Raw genomic sequence first — 21,133 nt, 5'->3', positions numbered from 1 at the left:
TTACTCCAGAGAATCTCTGTAAGAGTTGAATAAACATAGTATAAGGAGTGCGCATTAAAGTCTTATCCATAAACTCTCTCTCTCTCTCTCTCCCTTTCATTATCAACAACAAACACAGCGAAGTGCACAAAACACTCGTTACAACTAACAGTAAACAAATATACACACCTTTTCAGTGGGTGCTAAATAAACTGGTAAACCTTATATCCGTAAAATGACTCGAAGAGCTGTCATAAAGAGCGCGCTCGCACTTTCATTTCTTCCGTGGTCAGTAACGTTAGTCCTGTCGCTCCGGAGAGTGTAAGCTTGATCACAAACAGTACTGGTCCATCCTCGAGTAACAACGAGAGTAAATGAAGACTGCTATGTTCATTCTTACATCCATCAACAACACACCTCAATTGCTTAGGAGACATTCTTGTCTATAGCTGCTCAAGCGTCGAACAATGGCGGACTCTGTGTCCAGCTCACTCAGGGTGGGTCTAGGCTCAAACTGAAGTGTCACTCAACAGTCGTGGGAGGGGCCTGCTCAATTCTACGTCACATTGCGCCAAATCTGAGAACAGCTCATTCTGAGACAGTGCTTATGATTTATTGAGATTGTAAAAAAAACACTGGGTGGATTTTTATCATTCTAGGGTGGTTTTGCTCACACACTGCCAACACACATTTATGTTCAAACACCATGTAAAAGTGAATTTTGCATAATAGGTGCCCTTTAACTTATCTATCTTTCTAACTAACGTATCTTTTTATAACTAACTTATCTATCTTTCTTTCTAACTAACTTATCTATCTTTCTTTCTTTCTTTCTAACTAATCTATCTATCTTTATAACTAACTTATCTATCTTTCTTTCTTTATAACTAATCTATCTTTATAATTAACTTTTCTTTCTTTCTTTCTTTCTTTCTATTTATCTATCTTATCTTTCTTTATTTTTAATTAATCTATCTATCTTTCTTACTAACTTATCTATCTTTCTTTCTTTCTAAACAATCTATCTATTTTTCTAACTAACGTATCTATCTTTCTTTCTAACTAACTTATCTATATGTTTCTTTCTTTCTTTCCAACTAATCTATCTATCTTTCTAACTAACTTATCTATCTTTCTTTCTTACTAATCTATCTATCTAACTAACTTATCTATCTTTCTTTCTTTATAACTAATCTATCTAACTATCTTTCTAACTAACTTATCTATCTTTCTTTTCTAACTAATCTATCTATATTTCTAAATAAATTATATTTTTCTTTATAACTAATCTATCTATCTTTCTAACTAACTTATCTATCTTTCTTTCTTTCTTTCTAACTAATAAATCTTTCTTCATAACTAAATAATTTATCTTTCTTTCTTTCTAACTAATCTATATATCTTTCTAACTTATCTATCTTTCTTTCTTTCTTTCTTTCTAATCTATCTAACTAACTTATCTATATTTCTTTCTTTCTAACTAATTTATCTATCTATCTGTCTAACTAATCTATCTATCTATCTATCTAACACTATCTTTCTTTCTAACTAACTTATCTATATTTCTTTCTAACTAACTTATCTCTCGTTATTTATTTATTTCTAACTAATCTATCTATCTTTCTAACTAACTTATCTATCTTTCTAACTAACTTATCTTTCTTTTTTTCTAACTAATCTATCTATCTTTCTAACTATCTATCTTTCTAACAAACTTATCTTTCTTTCTAACTAATCTATCAATCTTTCTAACTAAATTATCTTTCTTTTTTTCTTTCTTTCTAACTAACGTATCTTTCTTTCTAACAATCTATCTATCTTTCTAACTAATCTATCTTTTTTATAACTAACTTATCTATCTTTCTTTCTAACTAACTTATCTATCTTTCTTTCTTTCTAACTAATCTATCTATCTTTCTAACTAACATATCTATCTTTCTTTCTTTCTTTCTTTCTTTCTTTCTAACTAATCTATCTATCTTTATAACTAACTTATCTATCTTTCTTTCTTTATAACTTATTATCTTTATAACTAACTTTTCTTTCTTTCTTTCTTTCTTTCTTTAAATTTATCTATCTTATCTTTCTTTCTTTTTAATGAATCTATCTATCTTTCTTACTAACTTATCTATCTTTCTTTCTTTATAAACAATCTATCTATCTTTCTAACTAACTTATCTATCTTTTTTTCTAACTAACTTATCTATGTTTCTTTCTTTCTTTCCAACTAATCTATCTATCTTTCTAACTAACTTATCTATCTTTCTTTCTTTATAACTAATCTATCTAACTATCTTTCTAACTAACTTATCTATCTTTCTTTTCTAACTAATCTATCTATATTTCTAAATAAATTATATTTTTCTTTATAACTAATCTATCTATCTTTCTAACTAACTTATCTATCTTTCTTTCTTTCTAACTAATAAATCTTTCTTAACTAACTAATTTATCTTTCTTTCTTTCTAACTAATCTATATATCTTTCTAACTAATCTATATATCGTTCTAACTTATCTATCTATCTTTCTTTCTTACTTTCTTTCTTTCTTTCTTTCTAACTTATCTATCTTTCTTTCTTTCTAACTAATATATCTTTCTTTCTTTCTTTCTAACGAATCTATCTTTCTTTCTTTCTTTCATTCTAACTAATTTATCTTTCTTTCTAACTAATCTATCTTTCTTTTTAACTAATCCATCTTTCTTTCTTTCTTTCTTTCTTTCTTTCTAACTAATCCATCTTTCTTTCTTTCTAACTAATCCATCTTTCATTCTTTCTAACTAACCAATCCATCTTTCTTTTTTCGAACTAATCCATCTTTCTTTCTAACTAATCTATCTTTCTTTCATTCTAACTAATCAATCTCTCTCTCTTTCTTTCTTTCTTTCTTTCTTTCTAACTAATCTATCTATTTATCGTTCTATCTAATCTATCTTTCTTTCTAACTAATCTATCTTTCTTTCTTTATAACTAATGCTTCTTTCTTTCTTTCTTTCTTTCTTTTTAACTAATCCATCTTTCTTTCTTTCTAACTAACTAATCCACCATTCATTCTTTCTTTCTAACTAATATATCTTTCTTTTTAACTAATCTTTCTTTCTTTTTAACTAATCCATCTTTTTTTCTTTCTAACTAACTAATCCATATTTCTTTATTTTTATCTAACTAATCCATCTTTCTTTCTTTAACCCCCTGGGGTCAGCGGTATCGCCGGCGATACCAGCTCACTTTTGTTCTTATTGACTCAAATAACTCTGTCGATTTTTGTCATAAATGCAAGTGTTATACATATTTAAAAACTGTTAAATGTCTTCTTTTATTTGTGTACACTCATAATAAAAACAAAATGTTGTGTTTTTCATAAAATAAAGAAAATAAACATGATGCGCGTTCTGCCGTCTCTCTCAATGAGAAACTCATTCTGAAACGCGACAGAAAATGACCTGTAACTCAGCGAATGTTTGCCACACAGACTTGAAACACATGTCTATACAACGCTTGGAGTCTCTATTTTTAAAGTATGTAAATTATATAAAAAACAAATACTCTCTGTTTAAGTAATCCGTAAGAAAGCAGCGGCATGTACAGTTTCTCAAACGCGTCCTAATTAACTATAATGTGACCACACCCATGCAAATGATCCACGCGGCAGAACGCAGACCTGTAAACGCCCTCATCACCTCAAAACAAAGAACCAGAGACTTCGGGAACTTACTTCTCTCTGCTTTTCATCGAGTTTGGAAGACTGTGTTTGTGCTGTGCTGTTTACCTTGGATTTACCTCAGAAGAACGCGATTTGAAGATGAGGAGATTTTTAAGGTAAGACATGTTAAACTGGTCGTGCCAAATTAAAATGTATGTTATGAAATGAGTTTGGAGTAAAAACATGAACTAAGCCTAATATCGTACATGCATCTATAAATATACAGAAACATGTTGAAATGTGAACTAGACTGGTAGGCAACCTTTCAGTGCTAAATGTATATACTTCGTATATATTTCACACAGTTTTGATTAGCTTATGACACTGATTATAATGCTAAAATACTTCCTTATGCATAATGTGCGAATATCTGCTTAGGTTATATAATGTGATTTAGTGCAAATATATTTCAGCCTCCGGTAAAATATGTGATACTGTCTACATTATATTTTTATATAAATGCTCGGTTTTGGTTAGCCTATGACACACTTCAATACTGCCTTATGCACAGATGTTTCTGAATACAGGTGTAAATGTTTAAAATGTAGTGATGCGTGTCGTTCGCGAACAATCCGTTCATTGCATGCGTCACTAAATGCGTGCGGATACCCATCAATACTCACGGTCTATGGCCCATAAATAGATATTTCTCTGTTCTATGGCCCATCAACTATACATTGTTCGTCCATAACCATCACTTGCTCATCAGTTTACTTTGAATAATGTATGCTAACAGTTTTATTTTGTTGTTGTTTTTTAGGAATGTGTCTGCTTCACGCTCTCCTTCTCCAGCACCTCGCAGAGGGGCACACAGGTGTCCTTCAGTTCTCAGTGCGATCGAGAAATCATACTGAGTAAGTGCATAGACGTAATATTTTACAGATGAAATGTAGCCTAATTGTGTTTACATCGTCATAATATAAAAGTAGCCTACCTATTCTTGTGTGAAATAACAAAAAACATCCATCCTGCTTATACAGGAGACACTGCGCAGAGGAGGGTGAAAACACAAGATACATGGAGGACAAAGAAATTTCCATGTCCTGCACCTGTGACTGCATACAACAAACACATGGGGGGTCTGGACCTGTCTGATCAGCTGTTACAGTACTACACAACACAGCACAAAACCATGAAGTGGTAGGCTACAGTAAGATTTTTCTACACTTCTTGGACATTGCTTCCACCAACTCTTTCATTGTGCACAAAGAGCTACATGGTAACTTGTCCCATAAAGAGTTTATGGAGCAACTTATAACAGAGCTCTGTGGTGTGTCACAGAAAATGGCAATGATTTTTAAATCAGTGTTGGAAACCGTTGTGCTGCTTAATATATTTTTTAATAACCTGTAATAGTTTTTTCAGGATCCTTTGAATAAAAATATTTTTTTATAAAAAAACAAGAGTTTGGTCTTTTTTTCTTTCTTTTTTGGAAAGGATATATTAAGTGATAGTAATAACTTTAAGTCTTTCCATTGTTAGAAAAGATTTCTATTTTGAATAATTGCTGTTCTTTTTAACTTTTTATTCATCAGTGAATCATTCTTAGTTCATCATTCTTTGTTCAGGCTGCCTCACAGCACCTTGATGGCCCATTAGCCATGGGGGGAGTGTCTTTAGTCACACCCCTGGTGTGAATCACATTAATATTCATGGCCCACGCATACAGCAGTGCTGACACAAAAACTGACATGCAAAATTAAAATCGTTATATTGTTGTTTGTGAAAGAGTGGTCAGAATGATTTTCACCTCATTTTGTAGAAAAAATTCTAGCCTACAAGAATAGTAATTCCAAAGTCTTGTGGACAACTATTCAGTGTGTGTTAAATGGCCTTATTGCAGTGACAATGTTTTTCCCAAAACATACTAACCACGCATAATATTTTTTTTTCTATAAAATGCAAACATGTACATCCATTTTGTTCACATATTATTGTAGCAGAGTTTGTGCTGAATACAACAAAATTACATGTTGGCCAATAGTATGTTGTAAGTAGCTGAAATAAGCACAAATGTCAGGTCATGTCAAAACATCTCAAGGGCCCCAAAAACACCTCAGACCCCAGAGGGTTAACTAAGCCATCTTTCTTTCTTTCTTTCTAACTAATCCATCTTTCTTTCTTTCTTTCTTTCTTTCTTTCTTTCTTTCTTTCTTTCTACCTAATATTTCTTTCTTTTTTCTTTCATAGTTTCTTTCTACCTAATCTTTCTTTCTTTTTTCTTTCATTCTTTCTTTATACCTAATCTTTCTTTCTTTCTTTCTTTATACCTAATCTTTCTTTATACCTAATCTTTCTTTCTTTCTTTCTTTCTTTCTTTCTTTCTTTCTTTATACCTAATCTTTCTTTCTTTCTTTCTGTCTAACTAATTTTTCTTTCTTTCTTTCTTTCTTTCTTTCTTTCTAACTTTTCTTTCTTTCTAACTAATCTTTCTTTCTATCTTTCTTTCTTGCTTTCTAACTAATCTGTCTTTCTTTCTTTCTAACTAATCTTTCTTTCTAATCTATCTTTCTAACTAATCTTTCTTTTTAACTTGTGTGCTATGAGATATATACACATATATATATATATATATATATATATATATATATATATATATATGTATATATACAGTATAAGTAGGCTATGAATCCAAGTATGAATCAGAATCAGAATAGATTTTATTGCCATTGTCAATGAAAGGTTTCACAGACTAGGAATTTTCTTCGGTGTAGCCTACTCGTGCAACATGAAACAAACTTTTGCTAATGATAAATAATAAGCAATAAACTATGGAAATAGGCATAAGCGTAATTTGCGGGTGGGATGGATGGGACATGTTCCCACCACTTTTTTAAAACATCTCGCGACACGAATGTACTAATTCTACAAATAAATAAAACATCTCCAGTTAACTGGCAGAGCATTCATTTCGTTCGTTTTTTAAATAAGATACTAGCGCTGAAATGTGTTTTTTTTAAATCAAGTGATCAAAGTGCTCGTTGCCGCTGCGATCAGTGGCGCAGATACAGTGTTTTCTTGTGTGGCTCGCGCACACACCGCACTGTCTTCACTCGACGCGCGCTTCAATCCGTTGCGTTGCGGATACTCTCTATTCGTTCTGTTGAAATCACAAAACATAATGCAAACGTTTGCGTGTCCCTGCATGATATAAAACCACTGATGAACATAATAGTTTTGATGAGAGAAAAAAACTATACGAGAAAAAAAAACCTGTACGAGGGCAGATTTGAACTCAGAATCTCTGATACAGCTGGCGAAAGCTCTACCACTGGACCATTAAGATACACATTGGTTTCATAGGTGGATCTATGTATTGGCACTGACAACATGTATTAGGCTACATCTTATTAAACGACAAATTAAACCCCATGTAACCTACTATTTAACCTGTTAACCCTATATGATATCAGTGAGGAAAAAATTGTATGTTATGTTTTTCCTGCTTAAAAATGGACACTATAACAATATCAATAAACATTATCATAATTTTTTTAATTTATTTATTAATTAAAAGTTTGTTGCCTCAAGGCAATATTGTACCACAATGGACAAATTTAAACATTTGACATTTTCATGAAGAAAAAATTTATATATTTATTGAAAACATTAATTTCTTTAACTAAACACTTGAACAAACATATTTATCAAGTTTTTAATGAATTACACATTTCATATTTAATAAAAAGTAACATTTATTATCCGACTGTTGCCCTCAGGCAACATTGTACCATCGTGGAACGCAATAACTACAAACCATCATATCATCAAGTTATCATATCAAAACATTACAATCGGTGTTGTTTCAAGGTTAAAACATTAACAATCACCATAACCTCATCCTAATATGAACCTCATCCTAACTCTGCTGTCTCTCCGGTAGAGGAGCCAGGCCTCAACAACAGCAAGATCAAACATGTGGAAGACCTCCCTGGCCGACCTAATGACCAGTGTGGGGTCAGAGGGGGCCTGACCCCCCCCCCCAGGGGCCTGACAGGAGCCCCCCGATTATCCGAGACCCCCAGAAGTAGCGCCACCTTCATCCTCAGTTTGGCGCCACTCGCCCCTGTCCCACTAACCCACTATTTGTCCGATTGCCCACTATAGTGGCCAAATGTCCCGTCGACCCCCGCTGACCAATCACAAGCCACGCCCCCGTCTCACGGACCCACTATTTGTCCGATTACCCACAATAGTGGCCAAATATCCCCTCGACCCCTGCTGACCACTTACAAGCCACGCCCCATCCCACGAACCAACTATTTGTCCGATTACCCACTATAGTGGCCAAATGTCCCGTTGACCCCCCTGACCGGTCCCAAGCCACGCCCCCGTCCCACGAACCAACTATTTGTCCGATTGCCCACTATAGTGGCCAAATGTCATGTTGACCCCCCTGACCGGTCCCAAGCCACGCCCCCGTCCCATGAACCCACTATTTGTCCGATTGCCACTATAGTGGCCAAATGTCCCGTTGACCCTCCTGACCAGTCCCAAGCCACGCCCTCGTCCCACGAACCCACTATTTGTCCGATTTCCCACTATAGTGGCCAAATGTCCCGTCGAACCATGCTGAGTTTTCAGTTTGCAAAAATGCAAATACATTTAGATAATTCAAACTTCTTTCCTTACAAATAAAATATACTTTCAAGTATTCAAACCTAGTATGCCTTGTATGGCCTTATGTGATTCCATTATGGTACAATGTTGCCTCGAGGCAACATGCAGTTTTATGTAATTTCCTATGAAATATTTGATGATATACAATGTAAAGTTTTTGAAAATACTTCTTTACTTACCAATGAAGGTGACTCAGATTTTTTGTAACTGATTATCTGGACAGAAATTAGTGAAAAATGCCCTTTTCAGTGGAGAAAATATGGAGCCATGTGACATGTGCACGTGTGCTGAAAGAGGGACCAAAATGGACCCCTGTGGGTCATGTGACCACTCTTTTGCATTTTCAACGGTTAGTATTTGAGTTCCCCTCCCCTTAGAGAGCATTGACCAATTAAATTTTATTAAGTTTTTATTATAAAAAGCTAAAATAGACTATGTTGCCTGGAGGCAACACCGTACCATAGAGGGTTAAGCTGCAACCCCACTTTTGAAAAATCCCCAGAAATGACATACCCAAACTGAAACAGATACAGTTTATGAACCCTTTGTACTAAAAGCACAAGTATGATCTCATTTGAAAGCTGACACCTGGCAGTTTATTGTAAATGTAGAATTAATTATTGTCATAATGAAAAAAAAAGTTATAAATAGCTTCAAAGTTTTTTAAAGTTATTAGAAATTAATTTTTATGAAACATCCTTATGAAAATAAAATTGAAGTTGGCACTGTAGCAATCTAGAAATGCACTACAGCTAAAGCCACATGTCTAAACATTTTATGTTTAAAATCTGAAGATAATAAGTCCAAAACTCTGTATTTAGTTAAATGTTTTTCAAGACCATGTCAAATTACTTTATTTTGATTTGACTCTAAAATGCAACTGATGTTTATTGCCATCTTCTAAACATCTATCCAGTATATTGTCTCTATTGTTTTGTGGTGCAGACGAGCCCCATTTAGTCTCAGTCTCCCCCTGCACACATTCACACCTCTCCAGCCTGGTTATGGCTCTAAATATGCATTTATTTTGTCTGCATTATAGTTACTAACGACTGGCTATTCACAGGCTATTCATAGGGTTTCAGTCCCTAATTTCTTTTCTCAAAGTTCACCTCACATTTTAAACTGTATCAAATGCATTTCTTGAATAAAGAAACATTTCAGTAAGCATTCAAAAAATCATAAAAGTATAACTTCTAGGTGGCAGGTGCACCTAGGGCTAGCTAGCATGTTAGCTTAGCACACCATCAATACACAACAATTTATGAGATTAAAACCATGTTTGTGCTCCAAACTTACTTTATAACGCAAGTGAGTATTTTAAATAATCTTCTGTGATCTAATTTGGCTTCAGATAAAAAAAATCAGACAGAAAATTACTTATACATTACATTATAAATATAATCTATTATTATGGAAATACCTGGCATGGCTTGAAAAACACAGGTAACTCAAATATCATTGCAAACATGTTTATTGTCTTCAAAACGTCTGTATCTGCATGTTACAGCGATCTCTTGTTAGCTTTGTGTGTATCAGTGACGTCCTGGAATGTCACATGATCATGGCTCTTCTTCATGTTCCTTATATGGACTATTATTGTGCATAGTAGCGCCCTCAGGCTATTGGTATGAATTGAAAACACAGTATCAGAGTATCTAAGCGCTCATAATGATTACATCGACGCATTTGGGTATAAATTCAATAAATATTATTCCTGTCTATAGAAATCTGATGTAAATCTATGAGAATCTATCAATATTTCTCCAAATATGCACATTTTTGAGCTAAAAGCCCTGAAGGACGTTGTTTTGTGTATCGCTGTCATGACGACAGCACGGGAGTTTTTTATGAATGAAAGCGGCTGACGCGCATAATTCATATCAAAGGTATCGACTCATTTTTTCATTTCATAACTCCTGACACAAATTAAGAAATAACTGGTCAAATACTGAAACTTGAGTCTTATATCTTTTTAATGATGTATAGTTTGTCAAGGTATAACATTAAATCTGATAGGAACTTTGAACTATATATAAAAAAAAAAACCTTCAGTGCGCCCGCGCACTGGCAACGGTTAACAGGTTAAATCGATTGCTGGACATTGTAATGTTATTTGCGTCCATCTTCATTGAATTTTGAAATCAGATAGAGCCGGCCAGAGCGCTGCATAATAAGTAGCCACGCTGTTCCCTTGGAGGTCGGGGGCAATAACAAAAGAAACAAAAGCCGGCTTATTCAGTATGGAAATACACACCGACAATGACACGCACCTACTGCGTGCTAGAATCTCCGAAAAACAAGCCGATTTCAACCTCAAAATGTACGCTTTTAAATATACCAATACTGCTATCTCAAACATGGAGAGGCTTCTCCGTGATCTCAACTAACAGATTCTGCAAAAAAAAACGAAAATCACCAATTTTGAAAAAAAAACGCTTCTTTCTCATTTTGCTAGAAATTTGTGCTGCCGACTTGTGTCTCTGGTTTCCGTGACGGGTCACATATGTGCAGGCTGCAATGATGGCCCTTTTCGTCCTCCTCCACCTCAAAATCATGGCGATAGTTGGCGAACTTCTCATAGGCTTCCGTATTCTCCGGACTATAAGTCGCTCCGGAGTATAAGTTACATCAGTCAAAAAATGCGTCATGAAGAGGAAAAAAACATATATAAGTCGCACTGGACAATAAGTCACATTTATTTAGACATTTATTTCACAAAATCTAAGACCAAGAACAGACATTTAATCTGGAAAGGCAAGTTATTCTACTACACAATAGCACACAGAACAACAGGCTGAATAGGTATGTTAACGTAACACATTAACTAGGGCTGTAACGATATGCGATATGAAACTGAAATCGCGACACACAGATCCACGAACCTGTGTTGCGGTGTGAGAAGGCAGAGACGTGTGAACTGGAGCTCATCTCATAAATGAACCGAAACTCAGCATATACGGTAGCCTACTTGCCTCACAGACCTGAGACATAGAAAGCTTGAAATGTCTACTTTTAAACAGAACAATTCAAAACAAAAGAAAAAAGACTGCTCTGCTCTCTGCTTATTTAATCTGTATGAAATGTGCATTTCTCTCTGGGGCGTTCACTACTGCGAAGATCGCGAGTCAGCATCGTCAACTTCATCTTTGCAGCCGACACTGACACAGAAAACACTTGTTTATTAATAAACAATTAAAATGTCTCCTTGCTATATTTGACATATTCATAATCATTACTTTTGCCGGGTTCTCTGCGACAGCTTTTAGATGCTTTATTGGCACCGCCACCCTTACATGTTACATGAACGCGTCACCACCGCATCAGCACCGAAAACATGGAGACTTTTTTCTTTTTAGGGAATTTTGTTTGTGTTCAATCTTTCTCAGTTGTCTTTAGGTTAATGTTTCAGTTAACAGTTTTAATGTTGTTTTCAGTAAATTTTTTCAGGGCTAGACTACAGGAGCAGCATCTGTACTCTCGCGGCTGTAGATGGTAATGTTTTCTCTTGGTTCATGTCAGTCAGAATGAATTCATTTTGATATATAAGTCGCACCTGACTATAAGTCACAGGACCAGCCAAACTATTAAAAAAAGTGCGACTTATAGTCTGGAAAATATGGTATTTCGCAAAGCTAGCATCAAGCATATTTCACGTTTGTCCATCTGTGCAAGAACCCCCTTTAAGCATGCGCAACGTTTCAGATAGTATGACAAATGTGAATACATGAATCGGGTCTCAATTGAAAGAACGGACGTAAACAGTGTAAACGGACGGTCAAGAAATAGGATATAGACAACAAATCAGAATTGGGCATTAAGACCTGCAGTGTAAACGAGGCTTGCTTGTCTCACATACTTGAGTATCTGCAATGAGCAATTTGGATCCTTCAGTCTGTCAGAGAGCAGCTTGACTCCTGAATATCCTGGGTGATTGTAGCTCAGATCCAGCTCTATCAGGTGTGATGGGTTTGAACTCAGAGCTGAGGACACATAACCACAGCCTTCCTTTGTCACCATACAGCCAGACAACCTACAGACACACACAGTCAGATCATCTACAAAAACACACATGACTGTCAGACTGTAAATAATCTCTTATATGTTCCTTTTTCAATTTCAGAGGACAAATATCTACATTTATCAAGGCAGAAATGCTTATTTACAATAAAACAAAAACATATACAGTGAGGAAAATAAGTATTTGAACACCCTGCTATTTTGCAAGTTCTCCCACTTAGAAATCATGGAGGGGTCTGAAATTGTCATCGTAGGTGCATGTCCACTGTGAGAGACATAATCTAAAAAAAAAAAATCCAGAAATCACAATGTATGATTTTTTAACTATTTATTTGTATGATACAGCTGCAAATAAGTATTTGAACACCTGAGAAAATCAATGTTAATAGTTGGTACAGTAGCCTTTGTTTGCAATTACAGAGGTCAAACGTTTCCTGTAATTTTTCACCAGGTTTGCACACACTGCAGGAGGGATTTTGACCCACTCCTCCACACAGATCTTCTCTAGATCAGTCAGGTTTCTGGGCTGTCGCTGAGAAACACGGAGTTTGAGCTCCCTCCAAAGATTCTCTATTGGGTTTAGGTCTGGAGACTGGCTAGGCCACGCCAGAACCTGGATATGCTTCTTACAGAGCCACTCCTTGGTTATCCTGGCTGTGTGCTTCGGGTCATTGTCATGTTGGAAGACCCAGCCTCGACCCATCTTCAATGCTCTAACTGAGGGAAGGAGGTTGTTCCCCAAAATCTCGCAATACATGGCCCCGGTCATCCTCTCCTTAATACAGTGCAGTCGCCCTGTCCCATGTGCAGAAAAACACCCCCAAAGCATGATGTTACCACCCCCATGCTTCACAGTAGGGATGGTGTTCTTGGGATGGTACTCATCATTCTTCTTCCTCCAAACACGTTTAGTGGAATTATGACCAAAAAGTTCTATTTTGGTCTCATCTGACCACATGACTTTCTCCCATGACTCCTCTGGATCATCCAAATGGTCATTGGCAAACTTAAGACGGGCCTTGACATGTGCTGGTTTAAGCAGGGGAACCTTCCGTGCCATGCATGATTTCAAACCATGACATCTTAGTGTATTACCAACAGTAACCTTGGAAACGGTGGTCCCAGCTCTTTTCAGGTCATTGACCAGCTCCTCCCGTGTAGTTCTGGGCTGATTTCTCACCTTTCTTAGGATCATTGAGACCCCACGAGGTGAGATCTTGCATGGAGCCCCAGTCCGAGGGAGATTGACAGTCATGTTTAGCTTCTTCCATTTTCTAATGATTGCTCCAACAGTGGACCTTTTTTCACCAAGCTGCTTGGCAATTTCCCCGTAGCCCTTTCCAGCCTTGTGGAGGTGTACAATTTTGTCTCTAGTGTCATTGGACAGCTCTTTGGTCTTGGCCATGTTAGTAGTTGGATTCTTACTGATTGTATGGGGTGGACAGGTGTCTTTATGCAGCTAACGACCTCAAACAGGTGCATCTAATTTAGGATAATAAATGGAGTGGAGGTGGACATTTTAAAGGCAGACTAACAGGTCTTTGATGGTCAGAATTCTAGCTGATAGACAGGTGTTCAAATACTTATTTGCAGCTGTATCATACAAATAAATAGTTAAAAATCATATATTGTGATTTCTGGATTTTTTTTTTTTTGATTATGTCTCTCACAGTGGACATGCACCTACGATGACAATTTCAGACCCCTCCATGATTTCCAAGTGGGAGAACTTGCAAAATAGCAGGGTGTTCAAATACTTATTTTCCTCACTGTACGTCTGTGAAGGCTAATATCCTTTTCAAACTTTCTTTAGACCCTTGAGGTTAGAGGAGGAGTCTCTTCCTATACACGTCCATAAAGCACGCACGGAAATGCGGTCATAACAACAAAAGCCGTCTTTATTGATCACAATCTCCGGTTTACTTTTTAAAACAAAAAATACAAAATAAACATCCAAGAAAATGCTATCAGTGTGAAAAGCGATACCATAGCATTTGATTCATGCGACTGAAGAAACTGTCGCTCTCCACACTCTAACCTGTCTCTGCCAAACAATTCTACTCAATTATTAACACCTGCCCTCACGCACCGTAGTGACGTGTCAAGGAGGAGGAGCCAATTAATTTACTTGACCAGGTTAGTCCAAGTATTAAACATTAAACATAAAATTCCCTTGTACATTTAAATCATAATGTTTTGTAATACATAATAAATAAATCAAATTTAATCTCTACAAGTTCATATTTCTGGTAAATACGGCTCCAACAACGTCAATACAGAGACAGCATTATAACCCATCATGTCTGCCAATGGTCATGGAAATTAAATACTCAAGCTTATTATACAGATGTTTTGTGATTTACACAAGAACAAGGGGAGCTATTACTTATAATTTTTTTTTTTTAAAAAGACCATTATGCTTCAAAAAAAGTCAGTGTGAATTGGTTTTATATAATCAATAATTTTTTTCCATATTGAACAAATTTATTGTATCTGGGTTCTTAAGGAAAAGGAAATCTTTTCCATCACACAAATATAGTGCAATTTGTCAATCCAATCATCAACTGTAAGTGGCTCTGGTTTTAGCCATTTCTTTGTAATTACTTTTTTACTGGCTGCCAGAAGAATCAGTTTCTTATCAATGTTATTCCACCCATCAAAAGAAATATTAGCCAGATATAAACATTCACAATTACAAGGAATCGTCACCTCAAAAACAGCTTCCAAATTTCCTTCAATCCCTTGCCAAAACTGAGTTAATTTCTGACACTCCCCAGAAATACAATAGCAGTCCCCTTGTATCTTTTCTGTGTTGGTGTGGTAAATCTCTTATATATTCTTAAATACCTCAGAATCTGCAGCTTACAGTTTGGCCTCTTCAGGCCTTCAGAAATAATCTTCACTCCTGAATCCAGCAGGTCATTGTTCGTCAGGTCCAGCTCTCTCAGGTGTGATGGGTTTGAACTCAGAGCTGAAGACACATAACCACAGCCTTCCTCTGTCCCCATATAGAGAGACAACCTACAGACATACACAGTCAGACCATCTACAAACACACATCGACATTATGAACGGCAGACTGTAAATTATCTCTCAAGTGAAAAAGTGCAGCACTAAATCTGTTAAAATGTTACTCACTGCTCTTTGTATTGTTTTAAAATACATTCATGAAAAACAGTTCATTTCTAATATATACTATAAAATGAAAAGACATTTCTTTAAATATATAGCACAGCTTTATAATGAGGCAGCAACATATAATAGATAGGACAGAACAAAAAAGGCTAATAATAGTCTTTCATTGCCCAAAAGTATTATAATATGAAAGGCTCCAATACAGAGCGGCACAAAGCGCTTATGCGTATCCCGTGCGCAGAATGATGCTCTTGAAACAAAATTGAGTCACAGCGCTTCACATTGAAAACCTCAAAGCAAAAAGGGAAGAGATATTGATGCGTAGTTCCGGTATTATATCAATGTAATAGTTTATTGAGCCTTTTCTTTGGAACAGTTTAAAAATATCAGTTACTCTGCCTGAAAAATATCAGTTACTCCAGTGTGGTGATCTAAAAGACACCCGAGAGAAAGTTACATGAACAGCAATAAACTCCAGAAAGATAGTCATTTTATGCGAAACCATAGACCTTTATCTACAGATCAAGTATAACAATAGTAACATTGAATCATCTTGGAGAGAGTTTCATCATGTTGACTGCCGTAACCGAACGTGACGCGCTGTTTGAGTGCTGAATGGAGAATGACTGACAGCCGCAGCGGACGGAAGCACTTACTTAAATTTAACGACTTCAGTATTCAATTCTACGTCTCATTAAACTATGGAGTGGCTTTAGAACACTTATAACATAGTGCACGAAAAGTTGACAGTTCTTTATAATGTTTTTGTAGCTTTTGTGAGGCTTAACAAAGACACAGAATAGTATACGCACAATATCGGATTTGGATACCGATACTGAGTATCGGATCGGCGCATCTCTATTCGAAACTGCTAAGTATTTAATTTTATTTGTGTACACTCATAATAAACCAGAACACTGTGGCTTTGTAAAATAAATAAAACAAACAGGATGTGTTTTCTGTCGTCTCGGTTTCCTTACCGTCAATTTGTTTGTGGAGCGCTTCACAAAAATAAACCAAACTCAGCAGAATACTGTCACACAGTTTTTTCTTTTCTTTTGTTAATCTGTTAATTATATAAGTCAAATATATTTAGCATATTTATTCCTTTTATACAGCCCTATAGACTATGATTTTATAAAAACAAATTATTATTTGTAATTTATTTTAAATGTAACTTCATTTTCCTTTAATCATCCTGGCGATGCAGGGTTTGAAAATCTGTGCTCTAGGGAACTGAGTTTGGCTCCCCTAGTATAAGTGAACCTCAGGGAATATAATAAATAATGTAAAAACTCCATGTCATGACCCCTGTAAAGATGTAAGATGCATTATTAAAAATTATTCTTTAGCTATTAATGATTAAACACTCACAGAGCTTTTCTGCAGTTGACCACAGCTGGTACCAGTCTTCTTATACCCTCAGCTAATGTGTTGTATTTCTTGAGGTCCAGTTCATCCAGCACCTCCTCTGAGATCTGAATCATGTAGGAGATTGTTGAGCAGTGAGCAGGAGAGAGTTTCTTCTCTGAGTGTTTGTCTGATTTCACAAACTCCTGAATCTCTCTGGACAGAGTCTGATCTTTGACTTCCAACAGACAGAGGAACAGATTGATGGATTGATCAGCTGAGAGACGATTAATATTCTGATTATCTTTGATCTTCTCTTTAATGTGCTGTGTGATTCTCCTGATGCTCTCTGAGCTGTTCTCTGTGTGTGTCAGTTGATCCTGTAAGAGTCTCTGATTGGACTCCAGTGAGACGCTCAGCAGGAACCGCAGAAACAGATCCAGATGTCCATTCTCACTCTTGAGTGCTTTATTTACTGCTGATGTTAGTAGATCATACAGAGAGACTTTATCAGACCTGAATTCATCCAGAAGCTGCAGTGGTTCCTTGTTCTTCATTACATAGCAGTAAAACACATAGAAAGCAGCGAGAAACTCCTGAACGCTCAGATGAATGAAGCTGTAGACTTTCCTCTGATGAATCACAGATTCCTCCTTAAAAATCTCAGTGAAAATCCCAGAATGCACTGAGACGTCAGTGATGCCGCTCTCAATCAGGTCCTCCTCATAGAACATCACATTGCCCTTCATCAGCTGATGGAAAGCCACTTCAGCAAGTTTCACAATCACTTCTCTGTTAGACTGCAGGAGTTTCTCTGGATCTCTCTCTTCATACTTCTGATTCCTCATGTTGATCTGAATCAGCAGGAAGTGGATGTACATTTCAGTCAGAGTTTGAGGGATTTCTGCACTCAGATCTTCTTCCAGGAGCTTCTGAAGCACAGTGGAGGTGATCCAGCAGAAGACGGGTATGTGGCACATGATGTCGAGGCTTCTTGCTCTTCTGATGTGTGAGATGATTCTGCTGGCTTGATACTCATCACTGATTCTCTTCCTGAAATATTCCTCCTTCTGAGGATCATTGAACCCCTGAATCTCTGTCAGACGGTTGATGTATTTGGAGGGGATCTGATTGGCTGCTGCTGGTCTGGAGGTGATCCAGATGAGAGCCGAGGGAAGCAGATCTCCTTTCATGAGCTTTGATATCAACACACCCACTGATGAAGTCTCAGTCACATCAGAAACTTCCTGAGCGTCTGAAAACATCATTGTGATTCTGCTTTCATCCAGACCATCAAAGATGAACACAACTTTACACTCCTCATAAATCTTTGAGTCCAGATCTTGAAGTTCAGGATGAAAGTCCAGCAGAAGTCTGTGAAGACTGTACTGATCATCTCGGATCAAGTTCAGCTCTCGAAATGGAAGCACAAACATGAAATCTACATCCTGATTGTCTTTTCCCTCGGTCCAGTCCAGAATGAACTTCTGCACAGAGACGGTTTTCCCGATTCCAGCGATGCCTTTAGTGAGAACAGTCTTGATCTGCTCTTTCTCCTCGTGTCCTGGTTCAGGAGAGGCTTTAAAGATGTCATTGCAGTAGATTGGAGTGTCTTGTGAGTGTTGTGTTCTGGCTGTTTTCTCCATCTGTAAAACCTCATGTTGTTTATTCACTCCTTCTCTCTCTCCCTCTATGATGTAGAGCTGTGTGTAGATCCTTTTCAGGAGGGTTTCATTCTCTTGGAGTTTCAGTCCCTCAAAAAATCTCTCATACTTGTTCTTCATGCTAGTTTTGTGTCTGTGTTTGACTCTCTGTAGTTCATCATTCACTGGTTGATCATGTCTATTCAGGGAAGCAGTAACGGTTGTGTTGTTCAGACATAAGCCTGAGGCGGCCTCTCGAGAGATGCATTGGTCTCTATATATTCTGCTGAAACAACAACAAACTGATTTTAAAAGTTATGTAAAATAAAGGATTTAAATGTATAAATAAAATCTAAATGTTGATGTACTATATTGATGTACTAAACCATATAGTACATCAATATAGATGTCAATCTTGTAAGACATTAATTATACAGAAAAATAAATTTTAATTTCAGTTTAAAATGAAAGTAAATTTTCAAAAAGTTAACAAAAAAAGTAAAGTCAAAGTTAATTTTCTATCACTGAACTTTTGTCCTCAGATTTGAGGTAAAAAAAAAAAAAAAAAAAATTCTCTGCATTCAGCGTGTTTTTGAATCCCATAGAGCAGTGGTTCCCAACCTTTTTTTTCTCTGAGACCCCCTTTTTCCCAAGAAAATATTTTAGGGAAGTAAAATAATGTCAAATGTTTTTGAAATAAAAAGCCTGTTGAATTGCACTACTTGAAAAAAATAGGCATTGCATTAACCATGCTTGCATTTTAATGCATTCATTTCATTTTATTTCATAACACTTTATTTGTCCCCAAGGGGCAATTATTGAGGCCATGTAGAGTCACGTAAACAATATACATAAAAACATCATACATTAAATAAATAATAACAGTGTACACAGAGTACATTTTAATAAAAATCCACTTCAAGTGGATACCTAAAAACACAACTAGTCCATTCCATATATAAGAATAAATAAATACATAATTTTATATATATATACGGAGTACAAAAAAAAAAAGAAGAAAAAAAAAGGATAATAATAATAATAATTCACTAAGATCACGACTTGGTAACCCAGGGGGCCAGAGATGGCTGAGAATTTAAAAGCTGCACTGATTTTGGAACAAAGGTTGCCTTCCTCCTTTGAGTACTACAACATGGACAACGAAGCCGTCGCCCTGAAGGAAGCCACTCAAAAACAGAGAACATGACATGTGAAGTGTCTTGTAAAATCCTTCCAGCCAATCTCAATGTTTGCTAATCACTTATAGTAGAAAGAGCCCTAATAGGGAGTCCAATTATTTTTGAGCAGACTTTAACCGTGCGCTCCAGACTATTTCTATTTTGGAGGCTAATAGAATGAAACCAGCAGACAATGGAAAATGTAGTGACACTTTCAATGTAGGAGTAGTAGACCATGATAAGAATGTTCTTACTAACTCCAAAGGAATTGAGCTTCCTTAAAAGGTACTGCCGCTGCTGGAATTTCCTCAGTATCTCCTCTGCATTAGAAGCAAATTTAAACAGACTGTCAAACAAATTATTTTTAGGGATTGCATTTTTATGGGCTGAAATTCAACATGGTTGAATATTTAAGCAGTGAATATTTCAATTAAAAACATTTAAAACACCTTTTCATTATTAAAAATTCAATAATCCATATTCACCATTCATATTTCACTTCCAAAATATTCAAACTGTTTAAAAATACAACCTATAATATTCAACAGGCAATTTTCGGTCCATTTTATTTCGCTTTGCAAATTCGCTTCCACAAATTCAGTGGTTCAAATTCGACAGTAAATTCAACATTGATGTCCAGGAACAGCAGGAAAAGCAGTAGATTGCCGAGCATACTCTCCATCTACTGTTAGTCGACCTCACCATCAGATGGTGTAAAAGCGCGTGTTTTAGACGAAGACCAGCAAAATTAGAGTAAGTCATTCATTCATAAAACTCATTTACAGCAATGTAAGTGTATTTGTGATTATTATGACGGCTGTTTTATGTTAAAATCTGTGCCTTCACGGTTACTTTTCCTGTGTAGCCTACATGCATCTTTCTCTACCGTGAACGAGATCTAATGTTATACCCCGATGCTGATGTACAGATCCAATGTTACATTTTTGAGGTTGACATATATTTCTCTTGGTTGTTTAGTTGCCTTAACTGTATATTGTGGCGATGTGCTGCATGCAGTCTATTAGGGTTTCCCTCAATACTTCAGGATTCCCCTGCTGGACATATACAACACTTAACGTAGCTTAATGGACTACAGTGATGTAAAAGACCAAACTTGCAGGCAAGCAGATGGACTCAGAATAACGCGTAAAGCTTAATGCTGAGCGTTTCCCAGTGATAGACTGGCATAAAGATGGCTTGATGTTGGACATTCGCACATTTAGGGACCGTCTCTAAAGTGTATACGACTTTGGTATACACGTTTCTAACTCCGATAGCATTTGAATGGAACGACTTACAGTCATAAAACCAACTGTAAAGTGTTCATTTAGTGTCAGGCAATACTGCGCACCCTCTGGATTTTTGATATTTATTCAAATAAATTTAAGTTTGCTATTGAAGTTAGAAACGTGTATGCCAATGTTGTATGCAACTTTAGAGATGGTCCCTAAATGTGCGAATGTCCAAAGTCAAGGCAATTTTACATTTAGTCATTAGTAGAAGTT

The 21,133-nt window shown here is 36.1% G+C and overlaps 1 protein-coding gene across 1 annotated transcript in view; it reads right to left on the bottom strand.

Annotated features, from left to right (window-relative positions):
* The window catches only part of LOC307154414 (uncharacterized protein), an 82,590-nt gene that overhangs the window by 47,116 nt on the left and 14,341 nt on the right, over positions 1-21,133 (bottom strand). The window contains exons 4-6 of the mRNA XM_079864332.1: positions 16,832-18,733; positions 15,170-15,343; positions 12,162-12,335 (exon numbers count right to left, since the gene is read on the bottom strand). Of these exons, the coding sequence (XP_079720458.1) occupies positions 12,162-12,335; positions 15,170-15,343; positions 16,832-18,733 (2,250 nt within the window). The remainder of the gene's footprint in view (positions 1-12,161; positions 12,336-15,169; positions 15,344-16,831; positions 18,734-21,133) is intronic.

The sequence above is a fragment of the Squalius cephalus genome, assembly GCF_949319135.1.
Source record: "Squalius cephalus genome assembly, chromosome: 2".
Lineage (NCBI taxonomy): Eukaryota > Metazoa > Chordata > Actinopteri > Cypriniformes > Leuciscidae > Squalius > Squalius cephalus.
This window is presented reverse-complemented; position numbering and strand designations above follow the sequence as displayed.